Source organism: Xylocopa sonorina, chromosome 4 (assembly GCF_050948175.1).
Source record: "Xylocopa sonorina isolate GNS202 chromosome 4, iyXylSono1_principal, whole genome shotgun sequence".
Taxonomy (NCBI): domain Eukaryota; kingdom Metazoa; phylum Arthropoda; class Insecta; order Hymenoptera; family Apidae; genus Xylocopa; species Xylocopa sonorina.
Window position 1 is genome coordinate 12,736,346 of NC_135196.1, and position 26,257 is coordinate 12,762,602.

The 26,257-nt window shown below is 49.4% G+C and overlaps 1 protein-coding gene across 9 annotated transcripts in view; it reads left to right on the forward strand.

Annotated features, from left to right (window-relative positions):
• Ten-m (teneurin transmembrane protein Ten-m) overlaps positions 1-22,938 on the forward strand; it is a 324,269-nt gene extending 301,331 nt beyond the window's left edge. For 4 of the 9 annotated variants that reach the window (XM_076893495.1, XM_076893498.1, XM_076893499.1 and 1 more), the window contains 15 exons: positions 676-858; positions 5,350-5,434; positions 7,087-7,250; positions 7,343-10,006; positions 10,947-11,236; positions 11,544-11,790; positions 11,875-12,249; positions 12,550-12,885; positions 13,198-13,405; positions 15,099-15,125; positions 16,438-16,654; positions 17,104-17,939; positions 18,023-20,328; positions 20,414-21,167; positions 21,285-22,938. In XM_076893495.1, the coding sequence (XP_076749610.1) occupies positions 676-858; positions 5,350-5,434; positions 7,087-7,250; positions 7,343-10,006; positions 10,947-11,236; positions 11,544-11,790; positions 11,875-12,249; positions 12,550-12,885; positions 13,198-13,405; positions 15,099-15,125; positions 16,438-16,654; positions 17,104-17,939; positions 18,023-20,328; positions 20,414-21,167; positions 21,285-22,773 (10,181 nt within the window). In that variant the 3' untranslated portion in view covers positions 22,774-22,938. The remainder of the gene's footprint in view (positions 1-675; positions 859-5,349; positions 5,435-7,086; positions 7,251-7,342; positions 10,007-10,946; positions 11,237-11,543; positions 11,791-11,874; positions 12,250-12,549; positions 12,886-13,197; positions 13,406-15,098; positions 15,126-16,437; positions 16,655-17,103; positions 17,940-18,022; positions 20,329-20,413; positions 21,168-21,284) is intronic. The other 5 variants (XM_076893501.1, XM_076893500.1, XM_076893502.1 and 2 more) reach the window with 4 other exon arrangements.
• Positions 22,939-26,257: the final 3,319 nt, after the last annotated feature.

Below are 26,257 nucleotides of genomic sequence, written 5' to 3' on the forward strand. Positions count from 1 at the left end.
GCTGGCTCCCGAAAATTTTCATTTCGCACCGTTGCGCAGAGGAGAGAACGTCCGCGATTCTGGGTCAACCTCCCCCTCGTCGTGTAATCCCCGTACCAGCGGCGAATGGCTGGCCGTGTGAAACGTGCCTAATCGCGAGATCGGCTCAACCCTTTCGCCTCGATGAAAACCGCCTGGCCACCTGCCCAGGATTACGCGTAGGCATTGTTCGTCGTCGAGCCTCCTCCCGTGAAGAAGACCCGTGCTGTGCCTACGTTCTTGTAATCTCGACCGCAACGTTATTTTTACATCGGCTCGACCCATTTCCGTTCGCCCGTTTTCTTCGTACGTTGCGTTAATAGCGCGCCGCCCGTATGGTACACGCTGTTCCGGTAACGCGGTTTGCCTGATGAAATGGGAGCGAAGTGGTTGAGTAATTGGGGTTGGCATTAATAATTTATGCTTGGGAAATTACGTGATGAGTAATTAGGTCTGTTGGGGTATGTCGGATATTGGAATTGTTTAAATGGAACGCATGGTACTGCGCGCGGTACACGTTTCCGTGGAACGAGGTAGACATACTCTAGACGGTTAAAAGCCTAGCAAAGATCGATTCGAAAGAAAGAGAGCGAATAATGTTTATCGACGCATCGATCAGCACTGAATTAACGCATACCCTTTCGTTGCCCGTTGCAGGGTGTTTGTTGGACAGTTCAGCGCCGCGGGGCCCGCCCGATGTACCACCCCGTAACCCTACAATGAGTCGCATCAACGGAAGATTGCCAGCAAGTCACGCAGTCAGCGATCACGAGCGTGATCCTGACATCCAGCCGTCCTGTCTCGTACGCGCCACATCCGACGGCTTCTACAATGTACCAAGTGAGTACATAGATTCGGGGTTGCTTAGGCCGTGATTCACGGGGCGGGAAAGGGAAGAGGTTCGCTTCCTCGAGAAGACCGTCTACTCTGCTCGAACTTCTTTAAACTTATTAACCCTTCAACGTCCGCGCATACGTAGAACGTGCCCTGATTCTCCGTGTCGTTCTCCTACGCGCGCTGCAAGCGGAAGAACCGATAGCAATGCGGTGAACACAAGTAATTGTTTGTAGAGTAACAGTTTAGCTGTCATCGGTCAACTACAATTTCTTTTGAAACAATTCTACGGGTATCGCTAATATTTTCAAGTTAAACAAACCTATCCCTTTAATAGAAAAGAGGAGGCAACCCTTGTTCTACGATCGAATTTCTAGATACCCGGAGATATACGCTCTTCGTTGAAAACGACGAACCGCCGTCATGACCTATCCTCCTACAAACACAGGGACACGAAAGCGTTTATCTAGCGCAAACTCGAGGGACATATATATATACGTGCCAAACAGAATACTTATCTGTTGTCTCGTCTTAAGCGGTCAATCTTGCACTCTGGATATTTGTCCGTCAAACACTTTTAACCGACGCGATACCGTCCTGAGGATACTCCTCGAAATCCTGGAAAAATGTCATGATCGGTGTGAAGTTCGCGTTCTTTTATCTAAAGATCGATTATTTACCGACGAAAACGTGGGGGGAGGGGGTTACGGGGTGGGAAAGCGTTCCGGAGAATACCAGCTAGTGGGCGAAACGATGGCTTCGGGAGGCTTGACGAGCGAACGCGACAGGAAAAACGATTCCTGGAAGGAAAGTCGCTGGAGTTTGGAAGAGGTGTGCTCGCCGATAACACGGACAGTGTTTCATCTAGGACCGTAATAAGAAGGCTTAGCCGTGATGAGGGGAGGTGAGTGACGTCTCTGACGAGGGTAGCACACAGCTGTAATCGGCTGTAACCAACGGTGGGCGGGGGTGCGATAATTTCCCAAGACCAAGTCTACTTTTGGCTTGCTATCTTATCGGCCAGCCAGGATTCTGGGCTGGCTTCGAGGAAAATTTGACGGTATCTCGAGTGTTCAGAGAGCTTTTCTTAAGGATTTGCCTCGATTATTTGCCAGAAAAATTCTGGACGAGGATTCGCCCTCTGTTTATCTCCGAGCAGCAAGTGGAATTTGTTCCCTTGAGATTGACTCTCTAGCGATACATATACCGGAGTCGACAATAAAATTAAGGGGATTGTGCGATCTCGAGTTCCTCGTAAACGATAATCAATCGTGCGATTCGAAGGGTACACGCTCCAGCAGCGGAAAAGGTTCTCTCGTCTAAAAAGAGGAAAGAAAGAATAGTCCTTTCATACCGCGCCCCCAACTCCAGCGGAAGCCTAAAATTTTCCAGCCTATTTTACAAGAAACCGATCGTTCTCGCACAATAAACCTTCCATCGAACGCAAAAGCTGATAACCGAGAAACTACCCCGAGGGACTCATGAAACGACTCTCTCGAGGGCCCGGCGAGGCACTTGAATTTGCCAGGAACGATAACCCGTAAAATGCTCCGGATGAGCCAAGCGTGCCAGCAGTGGATGCACTCGAGAGAAGAAAAGCGCACCCCGTGGAACAGGGATTTTTCGAGAAGCTTTAGCGGCACGGGTATCGACTGTAGGGAAAACAACGGCAAAACCCAAGCTGCTCGACGCTTCGAGTGCACCGCTGGAAAAACGAGGAATACAAGGGCCACGAAGAACGCGCGGTATACCGAGTCTTTTCTTCCCCGATCCCTTGCCTAGAGAACTTGAAATTTTCCACGGTTCGTGGCCTGTCCAGGCGCCAGAAGTCTCTTCGCCATCTGTATACTCGAACGTTCCCTTTTACGCGAAACTCTGTTGGCGTTTCGAGACGACTCGAACGGTGATTTATGATCTCTCGACTTATTGACCCCCGGATATGACACTGGCTGACGCTTATGACCTTCCGCAGAATACTTTAGACCCCGCCTACGATCCCTGCGACTTCGTTCTCCTTTTCTGCGTTCGCCTGGCCACCGACACTGCCATCGGTCCTCTGTTACCTTTTGTCGCACCCTCGCGCGGTTACGATACTCAATTTCTGAATTCTTCGAATCTGCCGCGAGGGTATTCGCGAAATTCTATGGTCATTCATCGTTCCTAACGGTTGGATGATGGATTTTGTACTTAGTGCAGGTTCGCTTTATTCGTGGGCTCAGTGCAGAATTTATAATAGTTCGAAAGACGTGCTTTCTTCTAATAGCGAATAAACGTTGTTTCAAATTATACCCTTGAAAGGTTTTACTTTTAAACACTAGGAAATAGTCGATTTTTAATGGAAACAGATCGAATTCGAATGCTCCTCGTAGCCCTTTGTCTTGCCTCGAGAGAATACACCACTTCACCCTTCACCCTTCGTGCTAGGTATACGGCGTGAGCCATGAAATCAGAGCGTGGGAAGACGAAGGTCCGCAAAAGTCGGACCCAACGCCGCTAATTGTAGGCTCGGCCCCGAAATCCGATGATTATGGCATTTAGGCAGATATCTGTGATTACGTCTATCCTGAACTCGTTCGTTTTTCTCGTCCTTTTTTCATAGTTATCGGCACGAGACGACGCCTAATGCAGGGAACCGGATAGAAGGGGATGCGTCTAAGGGGTTGGCGTGTCGGAATTGCTTTTAATGACTGGCCAGACGGACGTTATTTAATTCCAGGCAACTCTTGCTGTATTAAAGGAGGCCAGAAACTATTGATATTTGTCTTGTGATGCGCGGATCGAGATTCACAGAAATTTTCAATACGGAAAATATTTATATTTCCTTGATCTGCGATATATATTAAATTTACATTGTGCGTTATTTGCTGTTCAAATTTTCACGAATTATATTTGGATTTAATTCGCGAATATTTTGGTGATCTTATTTGGAAAGCGTCTTCCCATTTTATGGGGAGCTGAAGCCAAATATTTAATACAAATTGTATAACTTCGTGCAGGGTCCGTTTTATGGAACAGTGGTAAATACCGAGGTTTAATTAATCGTTTGTCAAACAATTTTCATTATTCGTTAGCCAGTTATTGAGGAGCACGACTGATAATAATGTATCCAGTAATTGTAAATAACTCGTTGGCTGAAAATTGTTAACGTTACTGTTATCCTTTGTTCATTTATTTGTCTTACGAAGGGAGTTTACTTTCCGCAGCGACGGTAAACTTTCGTTCTATCCATTTTCGCCATATAAATTACTATCGCACAAGCCCGCTCCGAACAGGCATATTCACCGCGAGACACGCACCAAAACGTGAGTAGAAAAGCGAACCGCTTAAAGACAATCGCTCGTTCGGTATCAGTATTCATTATATGGCGCCGTTTTCAATTACACGGTCGAAAGAAAGCCCGTAGTCGATGAGTGGCCCGGTAGAAAAACCGCCATCGATTACACGGGGACGATCATGCGGTGTTTCGAAGGTGTTCAGTTTTCCTTATACACCTTGTGGTCTGCCCGCTTGAAATTCAAACCGAAACCACGATGAATCATGTACTTATCGATTCAACACGAGCCTCGGCTTCGCCCTCTCGCTCCTTCCTCTTTCGCCTCCGTCTTCGTGTGCATCGTGGAGAACACGGTGAAAAGAAAAGGGCGTCGCGTCTGGCATCGCAAAACGCTACTCTATCCGCCATATCGTGGAACGGATAAAAGAGAGGAAAGAGTGGCAAAAAACTAAAGGAGAAAATAAAGTTTGGATGCCTGCATCTGCATTCTACTAGCGCAAGCGTTGCGATAACTTTTAAATCTTCTCCTTTCCCTTCGAACTATCAATTTTGATCCGAGCTGTTATAGACACTGTGCTTTCGTTGAAAAGAACGAAGTACGTTTACGATTCGTTTTATCCACCAGCCCCGCCCACGTTCCGTGTCCTCCCTAATTACGTGTACCTTGGTTAATTAGAAATCTGTAATAAATACATCCAGCTGACGTGTAGGGTGCAATTACATTGTCAGAAGTATCGAGCATCACTCCGAACGCCTCTACCCGTCGAAATTGGAGGGGTTACGAGCTTTTGCTTAACGAGTATGTTGCTCTCGTGAATAATTATCGAGTGGTAAACGCTTCGAAGTGGTTTCGATGTTATTACTGGTTTAGCGAGCTAATCGAAGGCTTTGATCGTCGATCGATAGACCGTAAATGTACGTAATTCAAAAAACGAAATTCAGAATGAAATTTTAAAAGTGCGGATCGTCCGTTCTTAAATTGTTGCCCGTTTCCGCCAAGCAGACCGATAAAATATTTCGCGTAAAGACACCAATAGTGGCTGGCGCGTAGTAGCTTCGCAGGCAGGGAAAACGCGAAGATATTACACGAGGCGAAACGGGGGATGAAACCCGTACAAAAGTCCAGCCAGCGGAAAAGTAGGCCAGCGAGTTCCCACGAGAAATTTTGCCGATCCGCCGCGCAACAAATTGTCTCTATCGTTCTGTTCTCTCTCTTTTCGCAGAGATACCGAAGAATGAGTACAACAACAAGAACCAGCCCACGGGGAACAGTCCAATAAAGGTCGAGCTGCAGAACAACATGGACAGGTAAGCCTATTTCGTTTTCCACCCCCTCGTCGCCCGTACTGCAAATATTTTTCACCCCCCCACCATCGTGCGAAAGTGCTCACAAAAGGTGAACGACAGAAGTGGTAAGAGAAAGAGGGTAACAAGTCGTGGAAATTCCGGAAACTAACTGGGTTAGATCGGAACGAACGAACCGTGGCGAGTCGGTCCTCTTCTTCTGAATCATCTATTCAGATGGTGTCGCACAATGAGCGAACGTTCGAAGACGAAGCGTCATCCCGTTTGGGGAACGGTTTTTGTCCACGTGACACCGTTGAAAATCAAGTTGCCTGGTACCACAGAATGGCCCCGACATCGCAGACCCTCGAGTGCGCACTCGAAATTGGCTAAACGGTCACAAACTTCGACGCAGCGGGGTTCCTGTTTTCGTGGAAATGTTTTTCTCGCGACAACTAAGAGTGGACACAGTCTCGACTCGTCATAGTCATTGCGACAATGCTCGGAACGAGGGGCTGACAAATTTCTTCGGTGGAATTGGAATTTGTTAGAAACTGTCTCACCGTCCGTGACGTCATGTGATTTATATCAAAAGTTACGCGTTCCAAGTTGTTCGAAATGCATCGCTGCGATCATCAGCCCCTCGATTCGAGACGAAAATATCGAGTTAAAACGACTGCGAGCGTCCATTTGAACCCTCCGCGTGCATCGCATAAAAGATCGTTGAACTGGGCGTTTAAAACGGAAAAAATACTAACATCCGTTCGTTCGCCGAGCCTTTCGATTCGGCCGACCGGTCTTAATTCGTACGTCAAATATTTAAAACCCGTGGAATTAACTGGGTCGGTGCTCCGAGGATGAGGGAGAGGTGAAAAAAGCATGGTAAAAGGAATTCGCGTGATTTTCGAGGGTGGGGCGCGAAAGGTTGGGAGGACCTCCGCGGAGGTAGGCAAGGACGGTGCACGTCTGGCTTTCGTTTTCCATTATCGCGTGATGCAACGTAAGCAAACAGGCAGCCTCTCTCGGTGCACGGGAACCCGGGTCCGCGTCCCGTTTAAATATTTTTGTTAGACGTTTCTGAGTTACTTGGAAGCGGGCGCGAGCCCGCGACGTTCAACATAAACATACTCCAGGACCGGGGCTGATGCTTTTGCGCGAGAGCACGCGACGAGCACAAATATATTTGCCCGCGTATCAAACGACGCGAACCGACGACGTCCCGTCCCCTTTGAAATCACCGTTCAGAGACGGCGGGGAATCGCGCTGGCACCACTTTACGACCGCCCCTGGTTATATATCCAACCCAACCAACCCCCCTCGCCGTCCATCCCCGTCGTCCGCCCGTCGTTGAAACAGAGAGAAATCGTAAAGGGTAATTTTATAATCGAGTTCACGACGTGACTGGAAAGACACGCGCGGGGATCCGTCAAGGGACGGTTAAAAGGGTTGGCGAACGTGTACGTCCGCGCCGGGGGTGGGGTTTAAGTTACGCGATTGATGTTTACGCGATGGAACGAAGATAACGACGATGGTTAGACGGAATTGATTCAGACGGGAGGAAGAGCGCGCATAAAAGATTCCCCGACATGTTGCCCTCCCTTTTATTAATCGACGCTGGCTGATTGGTCGTTAAAAAGAGTTAGGCAAAAGTGAAACGGGACCAACGTTGATTTCAGAGTATCTCTACCGTACGGCCACGCGCCCTCGATGATCCCAATGAGGAGACAAAGCATTCGATGCCATTTTGTGAAGCGGGTCGACTGGTGCAGTTGGAAATTAATCGCGATGATGCTGCTTATGATCTTGTTGTGCGTGACAGCAGCGTTAGCGTATATCGTAGGTAAGTCGTTTTCCGATTTTACTTCGTTCGATCCCCTGATATACTTACTTGTACAGCAAAGTGCTGAGAAACTATTTCTCTGAACGTTTCAGTGTCCAGCGTAGTGAATCATTCCAACCAAGGGACGAAGGCGTGCACGATGGTGGTCGACGAGAACGCGGACGCGAAAACGTCGTCGTCGGACGGGAACACGACCTCGTCATCGTCGATCGCGGCCTCGCCCCAAGCGAACGGGCGCACACGGCAACAGGCACCCCCAGGAGGTAGTATTAAACCGTCGGCTAGCATGTTAGAGCACGTGTACATCCGTAAGCGTAGGGACACGTTTAACCAGCATGCGTTGCACCAAACTGTCGCATCCCGTGAACCGACCGACGAGCTGCCCTCGCCGACCGTCTCGTCACGGTCCGAGCAGCGGTCGTCGAGCCAGTTAAACGGGGATCGTCCACGCGGTGTGGTTGTTGTGCATGAAACGGAGCATGCGGATGATCCTCGAACGAGAGCGAACGCTGAACGGGCGGACGAGCCGCTCGAGGACGCGGACGCGGACGAGCCCGCCGCGTCTTGGTCCTGGTCATCGTCGACAGGACCGACGACGACCACCGACGACGGGTCGCTGCTTCACCCGAACGTCTCCGACTCTTCGACTGTCATTAACAATTCACGCGATCGTTCGTCTGGTACCATTGTCGCTGCTATCGACCTCGCCTCCCAGTCCTCTGTCTCTGTCGCCTCTGTTGACCCCGCTACTAGCGATCGTTCGCACGCCTCTTCTTCGTACTCCTCTTCCGTTTCACTTAACGAACCGGCTGACCGGCCTTTAGAGACACGAACGCGGAATGCTGGCACGGAATCCGTGTCACGCCACCAGGATTCGATCGCCTTGGCCGCAACCGATCCGATTACCGCGGAGAATCGTGTTACCGAAGTCTCGATCGGCGAGTTTACCGAGCCCGACTATCCGAGCACGGATAACGTACGAACTAGCGAAACTTCGCTAGTCCCCGGGGCTTACACCAGCCCCGAAGAACCGGCGTCTCCGGTGGACGCGGAGCCGGACAAGTTCCAGGGAAGCGTCGCGGAGAGAATCGAATCGATGCTCGATGAGAGGAACAATTCGTCCGATCGTGGAGAGAGTAGCGATAGTAGTAACGGTAGTGACGTAGAGCGTGTAGAAACGAAAGTAGAGGGAAGCGTAGAGGAGATCGTAGAACCGCCAGAGACCGGCCTGAACGCTGACGAGACGACGACGTTCCCCGCGAACGTCACCGAATCAATGAGACAAGTAAGTACCATCGGCACCACGGAGAGCGATTTCATTGAGACCGCTGTACCTGTGCTGGTAGACGAGCGCGTAGACGCGGTCAGCTCGGCTCCGTCGGAATCCGCGGTGCAGCCGAAGAGGAACGGGAGCGCAGGGTGGACGAGGGAGGAAAGTAAACCGAGCGGTAAGAATCTGGAAAGTGAAAATACTGCGGGGAACGAACCGCCGGATCGCAAGAATGCCAGCGCTCTCGACAATTTTTCGGACGTCGTAAAGGAAACGCGAGAACTCTCCCGGGAGGATTCCTCGTCGGAGACGGACGCCTGGCCGAGTCACGCGAACAGCTCCGAGAAATCCGAGGAACTCCAACGGGACTACCCTTTACCGATTTATAATTACGACCAGAACGAGGTCGAGATCATGAAGCTGAATTACGACGTGGCCGGTACCACGACGAAAAAGGAAGGAGACCGTCAGCCGCCGTTCGGGAACGAGCTCAAGACGAACGACGTCTCGCGGTTGACGCACCAGACGAGCGATCAACGGGTAATCACTAGAGAGGAGAACGACGAGGAGTTCCTGCGGAATTTCGAGAGGAAGTTGCGCGAGGAGTCAACAGGAACGAACTCTGTACCCAGGAAGCCGCACGACGCCTCTAACAACGTAGAACCCTCGATAGAAGCCAACGCTGGGACGAAATCACCTCCGCCATTGACGCAACAAGTGAAAATCATCGAGGTACCCGTCGATCGATCTCATCACTCGGCATCTTCGTCATCCTCATCGACATCCTCGCATAGAGTGCTTGTGAACATCACCATCGCTTCAGGGGACTCCGGTTCGGCAGCTTCTAAACCGCTTTACGTGCTTTCTGTCTCGATACCTACGAACGGCGACGAGGACGGGCAAACGTCCTCCGGGACCGTGGAACAGGTGCGAGTGCACGAACACGAGCCTCGAGTACCCAACGAATCGGTCCCAAGCATGGCAAAAATCGCGCGTCCCGCTGAGGAGAACGATAATCAACTGCCCCCGCCGCCGCAGCCACCTTCGTCACCGCCACCTCCGATCTGGACCGGTGGGGCATGCGAATGCACTTGCCCGTGCATGGGCTCGTCCTCTGATGACTGGGATAACTTTTCAGGGATCGACGAGATCACTAGTTTCGATCAAGAGCTGGGCGGGCAGAATTCGAATCCCTCTTTCGACGAATTGACCGAGCATCGCTCGCAAACGGTACCGGACGCGAAACAGAAGGAACAGGAACGGGAAAGAGAGGAGAGAGAGCCCTCTGTAACCGTGGAGGACACGGTAAAGAACGAAACGACTGCGGACACCGAGCACGATTCCTATTCCTCGAACACCGAAGAGAACACCAGTCCCATAGAATGGACCACCGCGAATTACGAGACAGAGTCGAGCAGCGCAACCGTTTCAGGGTGTTCTGGGACAACCCCGTTACCCCCAGAACCCACTATACTGATCCTGGAAGGTGAGGCCCCGTTTATGATTGTTCTTAAAACATTTGCCTCTTTAACTCGATCTCATCTTCGATCTGTTTTTACGTACTTGACGTCTTTTAATCTCTGCTTTGATCTTTCAAGCTATATCCACTCACACGTACGCGCACGCACGCGCACACACACACACACATACATATACACATTTATTTCTCTTCTATAACAATTTTGCTACTGTTTTCATATCTCGTGCCGCTGACGCAAGCTTGCGCTTCGCTTTCGATTAAAACAACACGTTAGCTATCCGTGAAAAGTAGTATTACTTATCGCGCTCACGAACTTCGTTTGCCTGTAGAACGTTCGCTGTGGCGTGTTTGAACATTGGTAGCGGTTAGAACGTAGAGAAGTTTGCGTAGCATTGTGATATGGTGATGGTGGTGCATCGTGGCGTAACACGCAGGCTACGTAACCGAGGTATTTTCTAATCAGCACTCGCACGGAGTCGTTGCGAAAATTAAAGAGAAAGAAAGACATTGTTGGCGATAGTATTGCGCTGGGGAACTGTGACCAGGAGAGTCCCGAGTAAGGACCAACTTTTTACTTTTCCTTCTTTTTTATACACATTTAGCAAAAAAGAAAGTTGACTGGTTCTTACGAATGAAACCTATTAGAATTACTCGTGCGGCAGTTAGAGATTAGTCGAGATAAGGTTGTCACGAAATTCGCTGACGCGCAAGCCTAGCTAAGTATACAAAGCCACGCAATTTTTTAGTATATCCTTTATGCTTTGTACTTAAGCAAAAAAAAAAATCAGTTTTCTGAAGGGTAAAGGGATACGATCCCGAGCGACGGTGATTAAACGCTGATTAATTCATACTTTTTATCACCTTAATTGTCGTTGCCCGACAGAAGACTGACTCGACGCTGGTACGAAAAGAACCACGCTCACGTTCCCTGTCTCTGATTACTCAGGTGCGAGAACATTCCCCGCCAGGTCTTTCCCACCTGACGGCACGACTTTCGCCCAAGTAAGCCTTGGACAGAAGCTCAGCAAGCAAATCCCGCCGTACAGTTACTGGAACATGCAATTCTACCAGTCGGAAGCCGCGTACGTGCGGTTCGACTACAACATCCCTCGCGGCGCGAGCATCGGCGTCTACGCGAGGAGGAACGCGCTTCCCACGCACACGCAGTACGATCTCCTGGAGGTGTTGAGTGGTTTCAAGGCGAGGACCACTCGGGCGTCCCATGTTAGTGTCATTGTATGTGCCACTGCCCTATTTTTCTTTCTTTTTTCCAACAGTAGATTCGTTGAAAGTCTGATGAATCGAGTTTCCGCTCCATCGCGACCACGTCTTTGGGAAGATTTATGTTTTATTATTTTTTTTCTTGCCCGTTACGATATTCTGGGAGCCACTCGTTGATCGTTTAGCAGAGAGCGGAGATCGAGTACTCGGAAAGAAATTTTTTTTTACCTTTTTTTCCCTTGCAACCGCACGTGGACCTGTAGCGATTGAATGTGAGGGGTGCTGAAGGGGTGTCTCTAAGTTCTGTCGATTTTTCATCCAGCCGTCGATCAAGAAGGAAGTGACGCACTACATGGAGCCTGGTCACTGGTTCCTCTCGTTGTACAACGACGACGGCGATCCTCAGGAAGTGTCGTTCACGGCTATCATCGCGGAGGACATGACGCACAATTGCCCGAACGGGTGCAGCGGAAAGGGTGAATGCCTGCTGGGGCATTGCCAGTGTAATCCTGGTTTCGGTGGCGAAGATTGCAGCGAGAGCGTTTGCCCTGTGCTTTGCAGTCAACGTGGTAAGTGAATAGACTCGTCGAACAAGTTTTGTTATAAATGTTGACCCGTTATTCCTTACGATTGGTCACTCGATACCGTTTCAGGCGAGTACATCAACGGAGAATGCCAATGCAACCCTGGCTGGAAGGGAAAGGAGTGCTCGCTGAGACACGACGAGTGCGAAGTGCCCGACTGCAATGGACACGGCCACTGCACCAATGGAAAGTGCAATTGCGTGCGCGGTTACAAGGGGAAGTATTGCGAGGAAATGGACTGTCCTCATCCGACTTGTTCGGGTCACGGTTTCTGCGCGGACGGTACTTGTATTTGTAAAAAGGGCTGGAAAGGCGCGGACTGTAGCCAGATGGACAAGGAGGCGTTGCAGTGCCTGCCAGACTGCAGCGGCCACGGGAACTTCGATCTTGAAACGCAGACCTGTCTTTGCGAGCCTATGTGGTCTGGCGACGACTGTTCGAAAGGTAAGAAGTATTACTTGAAACCATATCCCACGTGAATTTCTACGATACAATTTAGGATACGCATCTTCTTTACTTCTTATGTTTCCAGGTATCGCGTCTCTGAAAACTATCGTCCATATTTACACCCCTCGAACCCTTTGCTAATAATCGATTCGATCCGTCGTGTTAATTAACCTCGTTCGAGTTTGCGAAACCATATGCCGCCGTTTTCCCCTGGCCTCTGTGTTGCTTGCAGACACTAACCTGTCCATTGGAGAGCGAACTCGTCTTGTATCATAACTTTAGTCTCTTTCTTTGCAGAATTGTGCGACTTGGACTGCGGGCTCCACGGCCATTGCGTGGACAACGCTTGCGACTGCGTGCCAGGATGGTCCGGCGAGTTGTGCAACTTGAAACAGTGCGATCCACGATGCAACGAGCACGGCCAGTGCAAGAACGGTACCTGCTTGTGCGTGACAGGCTGGAACGGAAAGCATTGCACGATGGAGGGCTGCCCGAATTCCTGCTCCGGACACGGCCAGTGCAGAGTCAGCAACAACGGCCAGTGGGAATGCAGGTGTTACGACGGCTGGGATGGCAAGGACTGCAACGTGCTTCTCGAGCAGAACTGTAACGACGGACGAGACAACGACAAAGGTATAAAACGAGTGGAAGAGGACGTTTCTTTAGGGACTTATTGTTCGATCGATCCGTTGAACTTCGTTCAGAAAGAAGCGAATAGTAGTTTCGATGGAATTCATTTCGCGCTCCGCTCTTATGTCACCTCGAGCTTCCGGTCATGAGTGCGTTAGCCATTTGGAATATTAACTGGCGGAGCGAGAAACGAACCCGCGATCGTATTCGTAACGAACGCCAATCCAACGAATGTTGGCGATGCCAAGAGACACCGCCAGCGTTTACTCGCCAGGCAAACCCTCCTAATGCGCCCTACCGTGATGTACTTTCCAGACGGTCTCATCGATTGCGCGGATCCGGAATGTTGCACGAATCATATATGTCGTAGCAGCCAGCTTTGCGTGTCAGCACCGAAGCCGATCGATATACTTCTGCGAAAGCAGCCGCCGGCCATCACCGCCTCCTTCTTCGAGAGGATGAAATTTTTAATCGACGAGGGCAGCCTACAGAATTACGCGCGCCAGGAGACCTTCAACGAGAGGTGAGTTACACAATTCCCAGCACGATCACGTTACGATTCTCCTTCGATCGACACGCGGCCGTTGTCTCGATTTACCGATCGATTCTAATTACAACGCAATGGGAAACACGCGTTACGATATTACACGCGGATCAATTCGTAGCACAGATACACAATCTCGTCGACCTGAACGTGTCCGTGTCCGTCCGTCCGTCCGTCCGTCCCGACTTTGATGTTACGTGAATTTTTCTTTGCGTGTGCTGGATCAGACACTTGGTTAACAGATACATCAAGGCATAAAACACGGAAACCCAACAAAATGTGTCGTCGCAACGTGTTACGTGCATACAGGGTGATCCAGTTAACTTGATCGGTTGTAGTTACTCGTTAGCTGGTCGTAATAAAAATTCCATAACCTCAGACGAGAGGGATGTATTATAATTATTATGTTTTATTCGCGTTCTTTTCACGAGTCACGCGATACTGCACGCTCGCCGCGATAATCCCAGCGAGCACTCGTTTTAGACGCGCTATGCCTTTACTCGTTCTACTTTCGATGCTCTTTTCATTCCCGCGGAGAAACGCGAGGTGTTTTCGTTCGTAAAAAGATAAAACTTTTACTATAACACAAAACGAACAGTTGACGAGTAACTTGTTGGACGATCAAGCGAGGCGAATCACACTGTACCGATCTAACTACATAGTGTCTTTGCAAGTGGCGTATACGTCTGAAAGGAATGCGTGTCTTGACGAGACGACTAAAGGTTATTAAGAACATATTGCGCCCCACCCTGTCCGTGAAATGTAAGAAAGATTGGTATCTCGCGAACGATCGATCACGCGACAGGCCTAAATTGGCTGACGACCGCTTAGAATATGAAAAGCCGCGCGAAACCCTAGGGGCCCTAGTAATCTTTAGCCTGCCTCGACCCGTACAAGACACATGTATACACACACCCCTTGCTCTACCTCTTTCTATATACGTACATAGATATATATTATATATTCTCCTCGTCGGTGTACACGTTATATCATACAAGAGACACAGAAAGACGTACACATAGATATTCTCTGCGTTGTTGTGACCCGTGTGAAATCACATCCCAAAAGTTTTATACATATGTTTGTACGTACGTGTGCGCGAGCGTGTGTGCCCTGCACTGAAACCAACCCCCCGTCCGTACTCTCCACTTCTGTCACCCATTTCTTCAGCTACATCGCTATTCTCTCCTGGCCACGATCGAACCGATCGTTGCGATCGACAATTCTCATGCGCATTCTATCTATCACGTGTCCGTCCGAATGGAGCTTGCGTGAATGTGTGACTCCATGTTCGAGCCTCGAGCCTTTTTACGCCCATTACGCCAATTTAAGGAACGAATTAGTAACTAGACCCAGAAATATTCGTTCTCCGCGCTGGACTCACGAGGTCGGCTCCACAACGATCCATTCGCCAGATCTAAATTTTTTCTCTAAAAATATTTCTCTGAAAATTCTGACGATTTCCTTCTCTCTACAATAGATTTACTTCCATCTATCTGAATACGAACTTTCTATCGTATCTTCCTACTCCCCTACCCGAAGAACATTATCCTAAGCTAATTTCTTCAATTATCCACCAACTTTCTCTGATTCTGACTATCTCTTCCGTCTAGTTTTGCCTTTAATCACATCATTTTAACTCGGCTCTGTTTTATCCGTGCTGCCCGATCAGTATGTTCTGGAATCACTTCAACACAAGGTAAGAAAGCCACTACGTCGAACGAGAGAAAAAAAGAAAGCCTAAAGTAAAGAAAGTAAAAAAAAGAAAAAGATCAAATGAAAGACAAAAGTTCGTAGAGTGTAAGCGGGTTGAAATAGCTGCCGATGCTGTTTGACGATATTTATCGTGCATTTGGTACCGTGTGTAATGAACTTAATACTCTATACAAATCCTGCATCCGATCGGACGTCACTCGCCTGCGTTCCATCAGATTTCGCGAGCGGAGCCCTCTTCCACGTCTCTTCAGCCGTCGTCGAAGGCCGTGGAAGGATCTCCGTCGAAGGTTGGAACGCGGTGCGAGCGACTGACCAGACGAAAAAGAAGAAAAAAAAAAAAGAATGAAATAAACGAAAGCTCACAAACACCACAACCCCACGTCCTCTTCTCATCATTGTTCGAATCTCTTTCTCGTTGCATGGTTTGGTTACCTTATTATTCCTACGTTGTCTTTCGTGCCTTTTAAGTTGAGCTTCTGACTTTGTGTTACTCGTGTATATGTGTATGTATATATATGTATTATTAGCAGTTCGACCAACGCTTCTTCAGTGCCAACGAGGCGCCGATGGATCGCAATATCACGTTTTGATACCAACGAATAATACGAACCAAGTATTCTTCTTTTTTTTGTTCGGAAAGTTCGAGGAGAAACTTTTGGCGCGAACATTTTTGGAATTTTTATCGCGTACATACTCGTTTCAGTTTCAGTATCTTTGGGTGCGACAAAAGATTAGTTGAAAATCAGAAACTTACGATTAGTACAATCGTATATGGAGCTTCTAATTAACTTGAGTAGCATTAATCGATCGACCATCGAAATAAAGACGCTTAGCGCGTTCTCTTGACTAACGACCTCTTTAGCACTGAAGGGCAACGTTGATGAGACTGAAGTCGCGATCAATGAATTTTCTCGCGAGTTCAAGTTTGATTCTGAGACATGGTCCGTTACATACACGCACGGAGTGCCAAGATCTCACACGAGAACGTACTGTCACCACGGACGAGCGTAAAGTCTAATGAGCCTACTTGCTCGATAATTGCTCGACCCTTTTAACCGTCATTCGTCGTGACAATACACTCACGTTTTATTATTTGGAACACAATTTTATTTTTGAAGAGAAATTGATAAAGTACTCGGAGTGATACTGTCGTAGAGGTTGAAATTAGATTAGATGATAGCAGTTGCCTTGTTGTTAGTGTGCCACAGAGCACAGTGAAAAAAAAAAAGAAAGTAATCACGTTAGCTGACACGACCGACAGCCAGCGGATCGTTAACGTTGTTATTTCCTGACAGCCGATCGGCCGTTGTCCGTGGCCGCGTTGTCACGCATCTCGGCAACGGACTTGTGGGGGTGCGAGTCAGCACCAGCACGCCCCTGGAAGGTTTCACCCTGACAAGAGACGACGGCTGGTTCGATCTCCTAGTGAACGGCGGCGGTGCGGTCACCCTGCAGTTCGGCAGGTCGCCCTTCAAACCGCAAAGCCACATCGTCTTCGTCCCATGGAACGAGGTAAAATTATCATCCTGATCGCTAAAGAAAGCCTCGGCTATAATAAATTCATGTCGCTCATTCCCGAGGCGGCATCGGTTATATTTAATGGCTTGGCTTACTTTTCTGAAATGCAAATTCGCAGACAAATTTAATCTCTCGCGCAATAACGTCCAGTGACACTTACGCCGCGAATTAAGATTCAAACATGATCAACGTGAATTATGCCGTAGATAAGGTTTAATTGCAGCCCCGCGCGGAAAGGATTTACAATTGCTTATCATATATGCCGCATACGTGCATGTTCCGATGTCCTTCCACTTAACGTAACGTTCAAACACACGAGACTCGGTTCTAGTTCTCGAGTATAATTATTCTGTTAATAAATTTTCGGTTAGCACAATTTTCCATCCAACTCTCTCTCGACCCATATGTTAAGATATTACGGAGGAACGTTTTCTTGCTCGCAGGTTGTGATAATCGACAAGATAGTGATGAACGCTGGCGAAGAGAAGCAACCCACCCACATACCACACGCGTGCGCCGCCCACGACTACGACCAGATGAAGCCTGTGGTTCTAGCTACGTGGAAACACGGCTTCCAAGGAGCCTGTCCGGACAAGAGCGCCATTTTGGCCGAGTCCCAGGTCATACAAGAAAGCCTGCAAATACCAGGCACAGGGTTGAACCTCGTTTATCACAGCTCCAGAGCAGCCGGCTATCTGTCCACGATACAACTGCAATTGACACCGACAAACATACCGCCGACCCTTAATCTGATCCATCTGAGGATCACCATCGAGGGCATTCTCTTCGAGAGAACGTTCGAGGCGGACCCCGTGATTAAGTTCACTTACGCGTGGAACCGATTGAACGTCTACAGGCAACGTGTCTACGGTGTCACCACGGCCATGGTCAAGGTGGGATACGAGTACAGCGACTGCAAAGACATCATCTGGGACGTGCAGACGACGAAACTGAGCGGCCACGATATGTCCATCTCGGAAGTCGGCGGTTGGAACCTGGACATCCATCATAGGTACAACTTCCACGAAGGTATCCTGCAGAAAGGGGACGGCTCGAATATTTATCTGAAGCAGAAGCCAAGAGTTATTCTAACGACCATGGGAGATGGTCACCAGAGACCTTTGGAGTGTTACGACTGCGATGGACAGGCTTCTAAGCAAAGACTCCTCGCACCAGTGGCACTTGCCACTTCCTCGGACGGTTCCATCTTCGTAGGAGATTTCAACCTGGTGAGGAAGATCCTGGTCGATGGCGTCGTTAAGACCATCGTGCGACTCAAGTAAGCATCAATTGGAATTTCACTTTTTTCTATCACAGTTCCCTTTCGTATAACACGTAACCATTTACGAATCCCTCTTTCAGTGCAACAAGGGTCTCCTACCGCTACCACATAGCTCTCAGCCCACTGGACGGCTCTCTGTACATCTCTGACCCGGAATCCCATCAAATCATCCGTGTTCGCGACACCAACGACTACTCCGACCCGGACCACAACTGGGAGACGGTAGTTGGCTCTGGAGAACGGTGTCTACCAGGTGACGAAGCTCATTGCGGCGACGGCGCTCTCGCCAGGGACGCGAAACTCGCGTATCCAAAAGGAGTAGCCGTATCCGCTGACAACGTGCTCTATTTCGCGGACGGAACGAACATCAGGATGGTCGACAGAGATGGTATCATCACGACAGTAATTGGCAACCATATGCACAAATCTCATTGGAAACCGATCCCTTGCGAGGGCACTCTGAACGTGGAGGAGGTTCATCTTCGTTGGCCAACAGAATTGGCGATCAATCCGTTGGACAACTCGTTGCACATGATCGACGACCACATGGTGCTCCAGCTGGCCGCGGACGGCCGCGTCAAGGTAGTCGCTGGACGTCCTCTTCACTGCGCCTCACCGTCCTCCTCGTTCGACACGGAGCTCGCGACCCACGCCACCCTGGTGATGCCTCAAAGCATCGCGTTCGGTCCGTCCGGGAATCTGTACATCGCAGAGAGCGACTCGCAGAGGATCAATCGAGTGCGAGTGATCGGAACCGACGGAAAGATCACTCCGTACGCTGGTGCTGAATCCAAGTGCAATTGTTTGGAACGCGGTTGCGATTGTTTCGACGCTGACCATTACCTCGCCTCCACGTCGAAATTCAACACGATATCCGCGGTAGCCGTGTCTCCAGACGGCGTGGTCCACATTGGCGATCAGGCGAACTACAGGATACGATCCGTGATGGCGAGCATCCCTGACGCAAGCGGTGCCAGGGAATACGAGATCTACTCGCCAGACACGCAAGAGATCTACGTGTTCAACAGATTCGGCCAGCACGTGGCCACGAAGAACATCCTCACCGGGGAGACGGTCTATCAGTTCACGTACAACGTGAACACCAGCAACGGGAAGCTCAGCACGATCACGGACGCGGCTGGTAACAAGGTGTTCCTGTTGAGGGACTACAGCAGCCAGGTGAATTCCATCGAGAACACCAAGGGCCAAAAGTGCAGGCTCAGGATGTCCAGGATGAAGATGTTGCAGGAATTGAGCACGCCAGACAATTACAACGTCACGTTCGATTACCACGGGCCGACTGGTCTGTTGAAGACCAAGTTGGACAGCACGGGCAGAAGTTACGTTTACAATTACGATGAGTTCGGAAGGCTGACCACCGCGGTGACACCGACGGGCAAGGTTATCAGTCTGACCTTCGACTTGAGTCTGAAAGGAGCTGTGGTGAAAGTCGGGCAGAACAGCAGGAAGCCCATCTCGATGCTGATCAAAGGATCCTCGGTCGTCACAAGGATCGGAGAGGCTGAGCACAGGACGACCGTGCTTCCAGACGGTTCTGTAGGTCACATCACGCCTTGGTCGCACGCGGTTAACACGGAAACCTTGCCGTACACCATACTGGCCGAGATCGAGCCACTGTTGGGCGAAAGTTACCCAGTGCCCGCTAAGCAGAGGACAGAGATCGCTGGAGACCTGGCGAACAGATTCGAATGGAAGTATTTCCTTCGAAAGCAGCAGGGTAATAAGAACAGAAGCAATTACAAGTCCGTGGCGCAGGTTGGCAGAAAGCTTCGCGTGAACGGAGACATTCTGCTGTCCCTCGAGTACGATAGAGAAAGTAGCAGCGTCGCGGTGATCATGGACGACGTGGAACTCCTGAATGTCAGCTATGACAGAACAGCGAGACCAGTGAAATGGGGACCGAGAAATGGCATCTTCGCTGGCGTGGAACTGGAGTACGATAGATTTAGCAGGCTAACCAGTTGGAGGTGGGGAAACATCAGCGAAACCTACGGTTTCGACAGAGCCGGAAGATTGTACGAGATCAAATACAGCGATGGTACAGCGATGGTGTACGCGTTCAAGGACATGTTCAGCAGTCTTCCACTGAAAGTGACCACGCCAAGAGGAAGCGACTATTTGCTGCAGTACGACGATGCTGGAGCCCTACAGTCGTTGACCACTCCCAGAGGACACATTCACGCCTTCTCGTTGCAAACTTCTCTAGGATTTTACAAGTACCAGTATTATTCACCGATGAACAGGCATCCGTACGAGATACTGTACAACGACGACGGACAGATCTTGGCTAAGGTGTATCCACATCAGAGCGGCAAGGTCGCGTACGTCTACGATCATACTGGAAAACTGGAGACTACTCTTGCTGGTAACAACCACTTGTCTATTATAATTCGTCGATTTAAAATTATTGTTGTGATTTAGAAATTGTCTAACAAATTTTATCTGTACAGGACTATCGTCGATCCACTACACGTACCAAGAAACCTCCAGCTTGATCCACAGCATCGACATAAACGAGCCGAACTTCGAGATGCGCGTGGAGTACAAATACCACGCTGGGATCGTCAAGGACGAGAAGATCAAGTTTGGTAGCAAGAGCGGTTTGGACAACGCGCGTTATCGTTACCAGTACGATGGAAATGCCAGGATATCCGGAATCGAAGTCGATATTAACGGCAAGCAGCTTCCTCAGCTGCGACTGAAGTACAATCAGAACCTGGGGAAACTGGAGGGCGTGGGAGATCTCAGGATATACAGGAACCTGTTCAACAGATCCGTCATGCAGGACAGCAGCAAGCAATTCTTCACGGTCACGGACTTCGACGAGCACGGCCGGGTTAAGACGGTCTTGATGAACATCCGAACGTTGGACGTGTTCCGTATGGAACTCGAATACGATAATCGAAGTCGCATAAAAATGAGGAAGCTGTCCATTGGAAAGGACTCCATGGAGAAGAAGGAATGGACCAAGATGGAGAAGATAACTTACAATGCCGATGGGCACGTATTGGAGGTGGCTGATATGGAGAGTAACTGGCAGTACGCGTACGATGAAAATGGCAACGTGATCGGTGTGACCGAGCACAACGAGAAGATCGCGCTGGGGTACGACAGCGGGGACCGCGTCGTGCAATATGGCGACGTTGAGTTCAATTCTTACGATGGTCGTGGATTCGTTGTGATCAGAGGAGAACATAAGTACAGGTTTGTTTGCGTATTATTGTCTTCTCTCCTTTCTTTTACACTATTCTACGATTTTATCATTAGAAGTAGTTTCTCAAAGCCTGTGCTACGAAAATCGAAACTTTTGCCTTTACGCAGGTACAATTCACGAGGTCAACTGATCCACGCATCCGAGCACAAGAAGTTCCAGATATGGTACTTCTACGACGATCGTGGCCGACTGGTAGCGTGGACCGACGACCACGAGAACATCACTCAGTTCTTCTATGCGAACCCGAAGACACCAGATCTGATCACGCACATCCACTATCCGAAGTCCGCGAAGACCTTCAGGTTCCTCTACGACAACCGCAACTTCCTCATAACAGTGGAAACATCCGAGCAGAGGTTCTACGTGGCAACGGATCAGAACGGCTCTCCTCTGGCGTTGTTCGACATCAATGGAAACCTGATCAAAGAGATGAGACGGACGCCATTTGGAAAGATCATCAAGGACACGAACCCAGACTTCTATCTACCCATCGACTTCCACGGTGGCCTCGTCGACCCGAATACAAAGCTCGTCTACTTGAACAAGCGCCTGTACGACCCAACAGTGGGTCAATGGATGACACCTGCCTGGGAACAAATGGCGAACGAGCTCAACACACCCATGGACATCTTCATCTACCGTTTCCGCAACAACGACCCCGTCAATTTCAAGCAGAACGTGGACTACATGACAGACCTGGATACCTGGCTGAAGCTCTACGGGTACGACATCACCGCGATGCTGGGCTCTGAATACATGAAGCGAATGGTGTACCAGCCCAGCGTCATGATCACGTCACCCCAATTGACCCCAGACTTTGGCGTGATGTCTGGTCTACAGTGCATCGTGAATCGCGTGCACGAGAAGTTCTCGGATTTAGGTTTCGTCTCGAAACCATTACTTAAACTGGAGCCCAAAACGAGGAATCTTCTTCCTCGTGTGGCTCATCGTCGCGCGGTATTCGGCGAGGGTATCCTGGTGTCCCGCGTGAGCGGACGAGCCCTCGTCAGCGTGGTGGACGGCGTGAACAGCGTCGTTCAGGACGTGGTTACGTCTGTGTTCAACAACTCGTACTTCCTCCCGCTGCACTTCAGCGTCCACGACCAGGACGTGTTCTACTTCGTGAAGGACAACGCGTTGAAGATCCGTGACGACATGGAAGAGCTTCGTCGACTGGGCGGTATGTTCAACGTCTCCACTCACGAGATCACCGAGCACGGCTCGGGCACCTGGAACGAACTACGACTGCACAATCCTGACGCCGCGGTTGTGATAAAGTACGGAGCCGATCCTGAACAGGAACGGCACAGGATATTGAAGCATGCCCACAAGAGGGCGGTGGAGAGGGCGTGGGAGATCGAGAAGCAGCTGGTGATGGCTGGCTTCCAAGGCAGAGGCGACTGGTCCAAAGAGGAGAAGGACGAGCTGATCAGTCGTGGTACCGTTAGCGGCTACGAGGGCGTGGATATCCACAGTGTTCACAGATACCCGCAGCTGGCCGACGATCCTGGCAATGTGGCGTTCACGAGGGACACGAAGAGGAAACGGAGGAAGAGCGGGAACAAGCGGAACAGAATCCACAGGCACGACTCGTGATTCGAGGACGTGACGCGGTATCGTGACGCTGTTTGGAACATGATTCGCGTGAACACGTGAATCGCGCCGCGGATTAAAAAAAAAACGTGCAGAATGAACACTGAAGAGAGACAAGACTAAGGTTCGTTCCATAAAGCCAGTCATTAAAAAAAAAAAAAGATAAAATACGGCTTATCGATGTTACGTGTACGTGCTCGTCTATCCTTTACAACCTCCCCGATCGTTCTCTCTGCCCTCTTCTCGCCGCACTCGCGGTCAAGACGCTTGCTCTGGTCTCCGGAACAAGGGAAACGGTACCACGCGGACCATTCTCGATGGACCGCGTCCCGCTGTCCGTTTTCGATCGTTTCGTTCGTAGCAAACTCCCGCTCGGTGTGCCATAAATAACGTCGCTTGTGATTCAATTCGTGTTCGTAATCTTTCGTTTCTCTCGTCGACGATCGAATTGGTGTCCGTTCCCGACAACGGCAGCACGCGTTCGAGCCGGAGGCAAGCGTTCAAGCCCCAACGTGTTCAAAAATCACTAGCCAAGAAACGGCGCAAGCTTGTTGCAACCGCGACGATACCAGTGATCAAATTTCGTATACCGGGTAAATCGTAGGGGACGATGTACTCATCGACGACAGAGGGTTTCGAGTACGCGTCGGAATGCATGAACGTTCAAGGTGCCGTCCGTGATACCCGATTGGGGGTGGAAGAGAAGAAAGAAGAAACAGGATCACGAATGGAAGATGAGGAAGGGAAGACGAGTGGGTGAAACGAAGAGGAAAATGGGGAAAGAGTACAATCGCGCCCCGTTCAGAGCGATCGATCGATCCGGAGCTTGGTGTATTCACGCAACAGGGTCTAACGAGACGTGCGCGTATCCGTAAACGGGACGCTTCGAGGCCGACGTATCCGGACCGTTTTCGTTCTTACGGAGGGGACGGCAATACCTAGTTCGCTGTGGGTGACTCGAACGGAGGGGCGAGGAAAGGAAAGGAATGCAAAAAAAAACGGAACAAAAATGAAAGAGATACGTCGACAACAGATATACAGCATATTTTTAACATGACACATAGTGTGCTAGTGCGACGCGTGCGATTGTAAATGTAACGTGTAGATAAAATATACATATATAAATATATATATATATAAATATATAAATATGATCGAAGATCCGAAACAAGCATAAGTGGAAACTGTCGATAAAGCTTTTGTATATGTATACATGTACCACACGTGCGCGGCTCGCGGATCGAACGCGCGAGCACGCGTAATATATACACAACACAACACGAACAACACGCCTACATTGAGTGTACATGTAGGAACGGATATACGAATCGATCGAGATTTTTTTAGAGCGAGGATAACGCGAACGTGTATCGAGTCGAGATCGGATCGATTCTGATGCGGGTTTACGCGCGAGTGGTGAACGCGCTTGATGAAAGTCCTTGGAGGAAGAAGAGAAAGAAAAGAAAATCAATAACGGGAAAGAGAAAAAGAGGAAGCAAAAGAGAAATCGTGTCTGTTCGCTCGAACAGGAGGAACGATCGATTGCATTATCACGTGTACATATAGATTCGACGGAGCTACGAAATGGATGTGGACCGTGTCAAGCCACGGTGGCTGCGTATGATCCGGCGTGGAAGTTCGCAACGTTGCACTTTGTATCTCGTGTTTAAAGTACTTCACGTGATTCCGGTATCCAGCGACGACGACGCGGCGCAAAACGAGACGTGCAATACGTGCCGAGGAACAGGGTCTCGCGACGAGACGCGTCAGTGCGACAACTGTCCGGGTGGAGTAATAATAACGACATAATAATAACGATAATAATAGTAATAAACGATGATAAACGGTATAATAATAATAATAATAACGTAATAATAACAGTAATAACGGTATGATAATACTAATACTAATAAATAGTAATGAAAACTAAGAGAATGAAAATAATATTAATACGATATAATGATATACTATTGTACGGAAATGCCCCGCCTATCTTTCTACTAAAAATGAAAAATTATTTTTTGAATTGTGTCATCAAAGATGTCTTACGTGAAATCGTGTGTCTGTGGGATCGTCCCGTGGAAATCAACCCTGCGCGCACCATTTAAGGTAACGAGAACCTGTTTGAAAAGAGGCGAAAAAAAGAAAAAGCGAAAAAAAAAGATAAGAAAAGAAAACCTCCTCCCTATTAGAAGATTATAAATTGAACTCGTCGGTGTTTATTGGTACTTGTTAACCGAAGTAATTAAGAGGGAAAGGGTGTTGTTGGTGAACCGAGTACGGAAGGACGTAGGAGGGCTCTGCTGTTTTTCGACGGAGGCAGAGGCGAAGGGAACGGAAGAAGAAGAGACGGAGATCAGCGACGAAGCTGGCGTGTAGAAAGTAACGAACGCTGAAGAGAGAAGTAATAAATCGATACGATATTAATACGTACGTAATTAAAACTAAATATTAAAGAAAAAAAGCAAAAAAAACTAGAGAAATAGCGAGCCAACGTGCGAGGCAACGCGCGCGAGCCGCGTCGCTCGACCGCGTTGCGCTCCGTGTTAATCGTACGGTGGACTTAACGTAACTCGAGGCGAAGGTGGAGAAAAAAAAAAAAAAAGAGAACACACAAACATAATCATAATTAACAAAGTAAACGTACACTAGATGGCGAGAGTTTAAAACGGGGGATTTAGTAAACGGTGTTTAAGACGTGTGTGCTATAGATGAACCTTATTATATCGATCAAGTAACGCTGCATATACATATCCGTTGTGTATAGCCAGTGTGCCGCAAAACCCACCGCAAGTTGTAGTAGATTCGCGTCCGCGTTGCAAGTACGATGGCGTTTTTTGTACGACGGGGAACGGACGGCGATGCTCGGAACGCGCGTTGCTCAAAACGAATCACGGAATTCGCGCGTCACCGCGGTTACGGTTTCCGGCACGGATCTCGAAACGCGACGCTTCCATTTCCGTTCGCCGAGTCGCCGACCACGCGTTCCGACGCGTCGATAAATCGTAGCCCATTGCCGTTCGATCGATGAGCCGAGGCCCGGGGTGACACGAGGCATATCAGTCTGTGATCCACCGTTTTTTGATATCTCCTAATACCGACGAATCACTCGAAGCTCGTATCGTAACACGGATTTCGCGTCCGTTCTTGCCCCCCTTCCCCCCTTTATCGAACTAGTTCATTTGCATCGAGCCATTCACCGCCTCGGACTCGACTCACCAGAAGTCTCTTTCCTTTCTGCTCACTCTCGCGCGACACATACGTTCCAATCTCCATACGATCGTCACCATCCTTTATCGGAATCGATGTACGAGAGTTCGATGAGAGAGTTTGCACGCTGAGTACGCGTGACTCGATGTCTGTCCGATTTTTGCCCGATCAGACTCACCGTTACCCGCCATCCGCGATCTGGCAGCGTTCTAGATGCTCGACGCGTGTGCGAGCGTGGGTATCCGTAAGCTTCGGGGCCCGCAACAGAGCCGACGAG